Genomic DNA, 11,411 nt, shown 5'->3' with positions numbered 1-11,411 from the left:
GTGCAATAAACGTACAGTATTTCAGTTTGGTCCCAAGCTGGAATCAAATGCAGGTGTATGTCTACCCAACATCTCTGCCACTAAATGGAGTGTTGAGGGGAGAGAGAAACCCCCAGCATTACATTTTCTCCATCACTTGTTAATTGTCTTGGGGTGCATGGTTTGGTACCCAGTTTAGCAGCAACTGAAGTCTATATCACCCATGCCCAGTGTTTCAGACTGCATAACGATCACTCAGTGATTAGCAGAAAAGACAGTGTATGCTTCAGTGGCACTGCTATAGAGCACAGTTACCGCTCCAGGATTACATGGGAGGGAACCGTCCTGAATTGGCAGGGAGATGGCCTGGACGCTGTCAGAGAGCATTTCTATCTCTAACATCTAGCATTTTCAAACCCAGCTGCAATGCGTTTTCTACTAATGTTTTCCCAGTTTGCTAACAGCACTGGGTGCTAGAAGAGGATGTTTCACCAGCCAACATTAAATGGGGAGGCCTTGCACATCCAGCATTTGATTCTTACTTCCATACTGCTCCTTCTCCATCTGCCACTCTCACCAAATACATGAAAATTTACTCTCCTCCCCTTGCCCTTCTATTAGACATTTCCAAATGACCATATTTCAACAGAAAGACTAGGCAATACAAGCAGCCAGCAGAGCAAGTGGGTGCATCAAGGTCACACACACATATACATGTGCATACATACCCACAGTGTCATCCTATTGCTACTGTTTTCCCAGACTCCTGATTGCCTGAGAGCAGAGAACCATACCTCCCATGAGTGTGCCCTGAGCTGGGACTGTGCTCCTTTCACATCCATGGCAGCCTATAAGAAAACCATCATGTGGTGTTGCTCTTTGGTGTTTGGTGACTCACCTCTGAGGCAAGAATGTCAGCCTTGCAACTGGGGTTTTGGAGAACTAGTCATACCTTTCCACCATCAATGTAATTTTATACATAAAGGAATAGTGCTATTTTAGGGCCTGCAAACCTTAAGGATGTCCCTCTAATGCAACAGTATAAAGCCTTCACTGGAAAACATACATGGTCACAAAATGACCTGCTCTCCTAGTTCAGTTATACCGCATTTACTCAGTTCCAGGACAAGGTTTTTCTCCCCTATTCAACATGGGGGGAAAATGAAGCCTCATCTTAGGATCAAGTGTCAAGTTAAAGTGCATTCAGAAGAGGGGGCAGGAATCCACACGGCAAGGTATGCAGAAGTGCAAGACCTGGAGCGGCAGCATAGGGTGGTGTGGGATCCAGCGTCAAAGCATGGGGCAATAAGGGACCTACCTGGCACAGGACCAACCATGCGGGAGGAAGGAGAGAACAGGTAGCAAGGTAGGCAAGAGGCAAAGGGACAGGCACTGGTGGAGGCAAGGGTCAGGAGCCAGGTCATCTGGCTCTTTCCCCTTTTGCCTCCCCACTACCTGCCCCTGCCACTGCTTTCCCACAAGGGAATGAATTTAAGATGCCCCTCCAATAATTAGATTCTACATGTATAAAATTATAACTAATTGAATCTAATTATTTGAGGGTTGCTTAAATTTGAAGTCTTCTTAGATTTAGATATTTTATGTCAAAAAATGTTGAAACCTTTCCAAGATTTAGTCAGAGCAGCAGGCAGTACTACATCAGCATTTCCCTCATTAGCCCCCTTCTCAGTGCTTTCACTCAAATGGTTTCTTTGCTGAGCTTAAAAATATTCATTAACCATTAAACCAAAGGTAGGGTGAGTACTGATGCGCACACAAAGCTTAAAATGCTTTTTTTTAGTCCCATACTTATACATTTATACTCTTACAGGCTAGAAAAAAGGTACTGTGCATTTTCTAGCATCTTCCTATAGCTCTATAAGCAGTACTGTATAGCCTGTAGGAATGCTCATATCTCAAATCAGGTGAGCCCACTGATGGGCTAGCAGTCATCTAAGATGATCACTACCACAAATGCATTCCAAATGCTTTATATGTAAGAATATTTAGACGATAAAACAGTGACAGAAACATGGACCACTCTTGGATCCCAGTACGTATTAATGGAATATTAGAATAGACTCAAAATAAACCCAGATCTGGAGAAATAACCAACACCATTTTCCTAGAGATCAGCATAAGCAGGTGTTGTCCTTGGCTAGGAGGAGTGCCACTTCATTTAGTAGCCATGTCGTGGTACGGATGTTAAGAGATGCTGCCCATAGTCTCCTCCTCCCTGATATTTGCAGGGAGGCCAAACACATTAACTTTACAACACACCTGCATTCTCCAAGACCTGACAGCAGGAGGGCTAAAACTGCTGATGAATCCAAGTCCATTTCAGCATATTATTCTCCAGTGCAAAGGCTCCAGGATTGCAAAGCCTCTGTTTATCAGCCTTCCACTTTGGATACCCAGATGTGTAATCTGTCATACAATACAGCCTAGAAACCAGACAGGAGTGTACAGTCTAGTCATTAAAGCAGAAGAATAGGAGCCAGAAACTACTCAAATACAACTGTGATTCAGGACAGTGTAAAACCCCAGGCAGACAAACAGATCTGACTCAATCGACCTACCTGTCATTTCATCTTCCAATGCCTCTCTTTCTCCATCTGCACAATGAAAATGTAACTGCTCCCTCCTTTTCTTCTGTGCGCTGCTTAATTTATAAAAGTTTAAGACTGATGAGCTCCTTCAGTGGGAGGTAGGCAAGTACAAAATTATTTCATGAAAAACCTGCTATTTAAAATATATTGCCATGTTATTAGGGCTCTGCGGTGGAACAATTTTATGCCGCTAGCTTTATACTGTACCTTTTCAGCATAAAGCAAAAGCTCTTTCTTGCCAAAGTGCGCACCAAGAAAATTGTTAAATCAGAACTCTAGCAGGAAGCATTCCCACTCAACTTTGAAGCTTCAGGTCCTTCATTTAGAATTTGTGACAGTAAGCCATCTTAATAAATAAAATAGCTTTTATACTTTCGCACAAAGCAGCATTAAACAGATTAAACATAATGAGAGTGCAAAGCACTTACATTATGCAAATTTTATAACAAGGCTGTTTTCACCATCTGCGAATAGAAATCTGTCTGAGTCACTCAGCTGTTTCATTAAGTTATTATGGACAGTTTCTTTAACTAGTCAAGTCTCAGAGTGTCTACCTGTCGAACAGTGAGAGTGAGGGAGCGGGAGTTGATGGAAAACCAGAAGAATATGGTAGACACATAACTCCAACCAAGATCGCACGGCTTCTCCTACATCAGATCTTCTAATCCCCTACTGTCTATTTTCAATTATAAAGTTCAGGCTTTAAGGGAAGAAACTAGAAGAAAGACATGAATCAAATCAAATGTTGGAAAGGGAATTTATGAAATCTAACAGTATGGATGGCATGTAGGGATGAGAATTTCATCAGGTATCATCCCCTTGGGGTAAAATGAAAGTCCATAGAACAACACTGAATGTTCAGGACAATAATACTGGTGTGTAAATACATCCCTTCAGGAAATCTGAAAAACCAACATCAATGAAAAGATTATCATACAAGAAGTGTTCAACCAATTATACCTCAATCTTTTGCTGGTTAAAAGTAGGCTCTTGGCCATATGCTTAAGTGATTTAGATCAATAAATAAGCTAGCTATATTACTAGCTGGAGACATTCTTTAAAAGTTGGCATCTGCCAAGTCTTATAAATTTATTACTGCAGTCCAAAAAAAGTGACGAAATTCTGCACTAGTATACCTCTATCACTGCTCGCTAATGCTAAAGCCATCTCCATGCGGGATCTCTCTTCTGTAATTTATTTGCCTCTATTTATTAAATTTAATCTTAGGTGGCTTATTCGTAATCAAAGATTGAGCGCTATAGATTTTTTTTTTTAAATCCATACCAGCATTATTATGGAACAGCCCATCTCCCAATTAAGCCAAAGATACAGCCGGACAGTTTTAATTCTAACGGATGAAAAATGGATTACTTCTGGAATAACTGTGATCTTTTTTTCTTCTTTTTTTTTTTTAATAACTAACGGATCAAGCACAGCAGACCCAGCTTTGCGTCTTGAGAGCAGCAATGAAAAGTTTCTCAGGAATCATTAAATTACAAGCTGCCGTGCCCACATTAGTATTGCCTTTAAGAATGTGGATTGTATGCTGAATGGGTGGGGAACAACACGACTCTTGTAAACAGCGGGAAGTTTATTCCCTGTTCCAATAAAAGTAACCTTTTCACAGGGGATGATAAATTGAGGTCTTGATTCTCCTCTGAGATACAATCCCACTGCAATCGGCTGAGTTACACTGAAGAACTGTTATCAGAAACAGGCAGAGAATATAATCCAGACTCTGGATTACATAGTTTGCGATGATGGGGGTTGCTTACAACCCGGAAGGGATCTCTAAAGGTGTAGGACCATTAAGGCCCGGCTGAAAATAAAATGTTACAGAGATTTTTGCTCGTGGCTCATTAGTCAACACGCAGCAAGCTGCTGTGAGCATGTTGTCCTCCCTCTATAAAGGAGAGCTCATCAGCAAGGAACAAAGCAACCTATTTGCATCCTTTTATTGAAACCTCTGGAGTCTCCTTCAGAGAACTGCAATAGGTAAGAGATGCCTCAATTAAATGTCCCATGGACCACTTGATCATCTAGCCTGGCCTCCTTTGTAATGTAAGCCGTTACATTTGAACCAGTTAAACCAGTTGTTGACTTGCTCTTGCCAGAGTCCCAACTGAACCCCTTTTGTCTATTAGATAAAAATAGCAGACACTACATGACAGAAGCCACATGTAGGCTAACAAAGGTGGACTTCACACCTACGTGCATGCAGCACAACCGAACGATGGAATAGTGATGAAGGCTCTGGACTAACTAGCCAGTTGACCACCTCAATGTGAAGCCTCACTGTTGAGGAAACAAGCCCTGATCTCATTTGGGACCACAAAGGACTCTGATCTATCTTAGCAAGGAAGGTGCTCATAGCATATTTCAATGTGGACACATTGTGGATCCATGCATATCCAAAAACTACCGGAAAAAAAAAAATCCTGAACACCAAGTGGAAAAGCAGGAAACAAATCGTGTTAACGAGAAACCCCTGACCAGAACGCAACAGGAATGGCACGGCTAGAAAACAAACCCATCACAAAAGCGAGGTAGATATTTAAATGAACATAAGGGAATACAATTGGCAAGCAAGGGCAGCAGCACAATGGAGCATGTGGTAAACGCCAGGGTAAAGCCAATTCAACAAAAAAGAACAGACGTTTTTATTCGAGAAATGATGGAGATTGTAACTTGCATTCAAAAAAGATAGTTGCTGCAAGGCATCTGCAGCACATTTTCCCCTCCTGTTAGTCACTCACTCCGTTTGTGTCAAGGATACATTTATTGTTACAACACAAGGAAAAACCAGCTGCCTAAGTTCTCTCACTGGAAAGGTTATTAGAATTAATTGTTAAATTATAAACTTGTGGCTGTCTCAACATCTCAGCCAATTAATTCAAAAAAGTACTGTAATAAATTAGATTTTTGTACTTCTCTGTTTATAGGATTTGCCACAAAGCAAATATAATTACTTGATAATACGTCAGCATTGCTGGAAGGGAAAAAAAAAAAAATCAAAGGAGAGAGCTGGAATTCTCAAGGCACCTAGCAAGGAGAGATGGAGGTCATCGGTTTAAGAAACGAGGGTGCAATGAAGGGGAGAGCAAGGAAAAAAAGACAACTGGGATCAGTAGCTACAAGAAATGTCACCACAGACTGGACGACAGAAGCAGAGGACAGCTAAGGACACTGTGGGACTCAGGGCTTCCTTCCTTCATTTTATAGGCTGCCACTTGATGGCAACAACTATCCTACAGCCAACCTCAAAAAGGCGCAAGAATCAGTTTCTCAACCTACAAGTTTATATTAATCTAATAATCAAGTGTTTTCTAATCCTTTTGGACAATGCACTAGTAACAGCCAGGTCTAACCTCTGTTAAAATAAATGAGAGTCTTTCCATTCACTTCAATGAGAGGTTTAGTTGAGACCCAAACGTAACACTTGCAAAGGCATCCAATTCCTATATTCCAGAAACCAAGTTCTCACTGAAAGATCAGTAGGACTTATGAGATGAAGTGCCAGGCTTTTCAAGGTGTTCAGGTGTCCCAGATGCTTGAATGTGTCTAGGAAGATATTCTGAAACCGGGGTGTCAAATGCATGGCCCGCAGAGCCGCTCTATCTAGCCTGTTGGGGGGAAGGAGGTGTGGTGTGCCACTGAATCTAAGGGCTTTGGGCCCCGGCAAACCTGGCAATCAGCAGCAGGAGAGTGAGCAGGGGCCGATACAGCCCTGGTCACCCTCCAGCCACTTCATTCAGCACCTCCACCATGGCCCTAGCTTCTCAGTCACCAGCCCTACTGCCATCCCATGAAGGAGCCTCCTAGTGTCGGAGCTAGAGCTGCCGCTTCCTCATGCCCCAGGCTGGAGTTAGAGCTGCCACCACCACCGCGTGCCCCAACTGGATCCAGCTCACAAAGAGGTCTGCAGTCCAGATCTGCTCCAGGGCACAAGGTGAATTTGACACCCCTGTTTTAAAGCTTCTAGGTACCCAATTCCCATGGATTTCCTAAAAAAGTGTAAAAAACTCCAGTGGATTTCATAGATTTTACGGGTCAGAAGGGACCTCAGTAGATCATCAAGTCCAACCCCCTGCCCTGGGCAGGAAAGAGCACTGAGGTCAGATGATGCCCAGCTACCTTTTTCAGAACCTAAACACATGGCCCTAAGCGATTAGGAGCCTAAGCAAACATCGATTCCACAAGCAGCTTACAGTCGGCATTGTTCATTAAGGACAAAGCCAGGTATTATTAGCAGAGAGCATCATCTCTCTGTCATTCTGAGACTCTTGAACATACTAGTATTACAATAAAGATGTTCTCCCTCCACCTTCCCCCCCCAACAAACACCAAAACTAACTTGAACATAATAAAATTGAGATCCATCTAGCAGAACACAATGAAGCAAATTAAATTTGTTAATGATTTTTACTATCCTCTTTCCCCCACCTCCTCTGGTTTGTATTTTAAAGATTCCTTTCATTTTGTAATTATTCACTGCAGGCTGATGGCTCCCATAGCACTGGTTTGCAGCCAATAAAACACTGACAAATTTTATTCTCCACTGGAGCCTGAAATCCAGAATTAAAAGGAATGGAAATAAATTTACTTTTTATTAGTTATTTTCGTACTCAAGTATAGATCGCTTCCCAAAGACGCCCTCTCCTAATGAATCTGGAAAACAAAACAGTTGCAGAATTCCCCAGGGGCTGGTATCAGTCTATGCTTGTTACTGTTAATAAGGATGTTACTTAAATTATGTATCAATAACCAAGGGGGGAATTTGTTTCCTTTCATTCCCAAACCAGTCTTTCACCTGGGAACACAAGAGATTTTTTTTTTTGTTGAGCGACTCGTTCCAGCACACCTACCAGAACCACCAGACAGGATTTAAAATGGAAACCAAGGAAGAGTTCAAGGTGCCACAAGTCAATAAAACAGCCCGTCTCAGGATTCTCAACAGAAGTGGTAACTTCTGCACTTTCCCAAGAGGAGTTTTCAGCAATTACAGTTAGTGATAAAAATACCAATCAAAAATAATTTCTGATTTTCTGCGAATTGTGATGTGCACTGATCATCTGATGTCGTGCTGCCTGGAGAACCCCCCCCCCCACACACACACACACGAGTACAATAGCCTCAATCAACAGAATCAAGAATAAAATTTCACAATCTAAGCAAGCAATCAGAGAATGACACCCATAAGGATAGGGTACACTAATAGCAAAACAATGACCATTCACATAACAAGTAGCTGTTACATCAGTGGTCTAGCTGATTCTTTATTTCACACTTCTCATAATCTTCCTATTAGTTTTTTCTAGAATTCAGAAGCCAAATTACACTTGGTATTTTTTCTACCCTGCATCCCTAAAAATTAATCATGCTTTTGGCATTTCACTTACATTTCAAATTACTTTGATGGCATTTATAAGAAACCTACGTTTCAAAGGAAATATATATGCTGCTGAAACATGCTTGGCCTGCAGAGTACTTCAGTGCCTGACAGAGTGCTGGACTACTGCCGCTGTTATGACAGCAACAGTAGTTTCAGGGCCTTTTATCTATCATTTGTACGGATAGAGAAAGAGTATGAAATTATGACAGAGTTGTTTTATGTTTGTCTTCTGTAACAGTTCTCTAGAAATGTACTGCAAGCACCGCTCCGCTCCTGAAAACCAGAAACATCAAGTTGTTCTAAGGGAAGATCTTTCCATGTTTATCACGGACATATCAGTTTGTCTCATATAGAAATTGTTTATCTCAAAGCAAGGAGGAAAAACAGTCCTCCCTGCTACTCCAACTCTGAGCAATAGAAATAAAGAGCTCTACAGCTTTGACAGGCGTTCTAATGATTCAGAAAAAAATAAGGCAAACTGTTCCCAGTGCCGGGGCCCCTTCACTGTCTTCTGTACATAACAAGACATGCTACTCAGTGTGGGATGCTACATCGGGTTTTTGCTTTCCTTGATGAACATTATCAAGGAAGAAACAGGGGATTGGGAAGAAACAACCAACCCACCCCTGTGCAATTTGTTCTCGCTGTCAAAAATTTCAAAGCGAAGGGATCATGACAAATACCTTCATTTGCTTTTTGGAGAGCTAAATGCTCTTCTAGGGGCTCCGATATATTTCCCAGCTCTTACTTGCGTCACTGGGGAAGGTTGTAACAAGAGCAGTAGCAAAGCCCCTAGGAATCTTAAAACAAATGCACACGGCTTTGTGGGATATCTGTTAAAGCATATTGAAAAAAAAAAAAAAAAGAGTTAATAAGTCAACTCTATTAGGGAGAGAACTTGCTGGGACACAGCAATTGCTGAAACTCGGCAACTTCTTGTTACAGAAAGAGAGGAGTCAAATTCTGTTCCATCCGATGCCTGTTTCCACACATTGGGATAAAGACCCCTTACCTTTTGGTGAGCTATCAGGAGGCAGTTGGAGTGCTCATGCTCGCACGCAATTTCATAGTCAGGAAGAAGGTCGGCTAACTCCTGAACAAAATGCACCACTTCTTCGTGCCAGGGGATGTTGGCCATGGTTAAGTTGCTGGCTGAACTTTCTCCACAGTAGGTCACGCCCTGTTGAAACATTTTGAAGCTGTTATTCAGCACCTGTGTCACTGGTTCGTAATTTTAGGGAAGCATCGATGCACATTTTTCTCAGCAAATGTTGCAGATGAACATCCATTTCATAACGATGCCCCATGACCTAGCACAGTTTGCTCTGGAGAGGGAAGAACAGCCTGATGACAGGGATGTAGAAGAGTGAGGAGAGCTTCCTTCCCCTACCAAAGGCTCAGTCAGCATCATCCGTGTTGAGCAAACCAGTTTCCCTTTTTGTATAGCTGGGAAGAACATCCTCCTCCCACCTCACAGGCTTTAATGCCCGAGAGAGTAAGGGAAAAGAGTTGCCAAATAATAAAAGTCCAAAAGGTTCTACGACAATGTCCCATTCTGGCCTTCCCATATTCTACAACTGTAAAGCACCCCTGCAAACACCCTCTAAAATTCAAGGCCTTTGTGGTAAAAACTCTAGCCTCAAAAAACCTGCAGTATGGCACAGGACGAAAGCAGAGATGCCCTGGGCCTTGACATCTGCAAATCTCCTTCTACACACATGTAAATGAATTCTTGACCCTTGCCCATATTCCAAAGCGTGCTGAAAGGAGAACTGACTGGTCACACAGTGTTGGTGCTCCTCATTTCCTTGTTAAAATTAATGCCTAAAAGCACACCCACTACCTCTCTACTATTCCTTTTTTTTTTTGTGTTGGCCGTAGAAGTGTCCTGTGATCTTATCTAAAAAGAAGGATAGACCATACAGCCACAAATGAATGTGGAGAGAACTTAGAAGAACCTTACTTGTCTTCCACAAAGTCTCCACATTGAAAGAACTGGAAGCCATCTTATGTTGCTGCTTCAAATGGTGACAGATAGCTACCGTTGGGACCCAGAGGCCTTTAGGGCTGGGTTTTGACCTTTGGGCTTAGTTTAAGCTGCGTGCTTAGCTTTAACTGTGGTCAAAATTTGCACCCGGTTAAAGAGGCATGATGGAAAAACACTGTCCCTGACTGAAAATGAATAGGGAGGTTAGCTAACTACACTGAATAAATATAGTCTGGACAAAAAGGGAACAGACAGAGCAAAACCTACCCCCACCTAAAAATGAAAAGATTACCATAGAATGGAAAATTCTAGTTAAGAGTGACCATATTGGGCAAACAGAAGCAAAATTATTAATATACATTAGGAGGACAGCTTAAGCTAATTTTGTGTAGTAAGAAATGCAAGCTATATGGTATATGAAAGAGAGGTGAGAGATTGTACCCTTTGAAACCTACTCCTGAAAGATCTGGTCACGGATCCAAGATTCAGAACTCAGACGGCGTCAGGAAGCCTGGACAAGATTTCACAGACTGATCACCCGGGGTCGTCGCGTTCATTAAATTTTGGGGTGGCGAGCATGTTGTATTGCTTTTGACTAACTATAACACTAAACTTGTAACTGCTAAGGGCTAATACATTTGTTACCGGTTAAGGGGTAACCGTGTCCTAGTTTTGGAATTAACACTCGGTACAAGGCCCAATTTAACATTACTGGATGCAACACTGCACGCCACCAGAGACTTTTTCAATGGTGACAAGTCAGCAGGCAGGTCGCTGGAAAATTGCTTTGTTTCCTTTGGGTAACTCTGTGGGATCACAAGCATCTCACTCGCTACTTGCCATTTCTGCATAAATATTTTCCCACCTATTTCTGGTCATTGGTCTCCCTGACTAGTCACAATAAGATAACTGATAGGGAACTACAGAACAACACACAGCCAGAATACTGACATGAGCATCAACAACTAAACCTGAGAGATACTTTGCTGGAGGGCTGAAATAGTGAAGGCTTGCTGCAATGGGTAAGAAAGTGAAAAGCCCTCCCAAGGCCAAAGCATGCACTCTCATTTTCCCTAATGAATCTACATATGCTTCACGATAAATAGGATTCTTCATGCCTTGAAATGAATATGAAGGGAAACAAAAGGCTTGTAACTCCATTAGCAGGCTAATGACCACACCATAACAAAGAAATCTTCAAAGACTAAATATCCCTACTGCAAGAATCTTATCTTCTTCTAATGTTGCTACACAAAAATGGAGTATTTTCACACCTGTGGAATAAATGTGGATTCAGAATTCCCCTTAAATAACCAAATGGATATAACCATGGATGCAGGTGTCGCGGTGGATGTAGTCTTTCTGGACTTCAGCAAGGCCTTTGACACCGTCTCTCACCCCATCCTAGTTAAAAAACTAGGTGACTGTGGCATCGATGCCTACA

At 42.1% G+C, this 11,411-nt stretch overlaps 1 protein-coding gene across 1 annotated transcript in view; it reads right to left on the bottom strand.

The window, feature by feature from the left end:
• Nucleotides 1–11,411, bottom strand: part of LOC109293449 (S-adenosyl-L-methionine-dependent tRNA 4-demethylwyosine synthase-like) — a 172,609-nt gene that overhangs the window by 14,035 nt on the left and 147,163 nt on the right. The window contains exon 15 of the mRNA XM_019511364.1: nt 8,993–9,160. Coding sequence (XP_019366909.1) covers nt 8,993–9,160 — 168 coding nt within the window. The remainder of the gene's footprint in view (nt 1–8,992; nt 9,161–11,411) is intronic.

This window comes from Gavialis gangeticus, unplaced genomic scaffold, assembly GCF_001723915.1.
Source record: "Gavialis gangeticus isolate Ggan-Ray unplaced genomic scaffold, GavGan_comp1, whole genome shotgun sequence".
Lineage (NCBI taxonomy): Eukaryota > Metazoa > Chordata > Crocodylia > Gavialidae > Gavialis > Gavialis gangeticus.
Note: the sequence above shows the minus strand (reverse complement) of the source record. Positions and strands in the feature narration are given on the sequence as shown.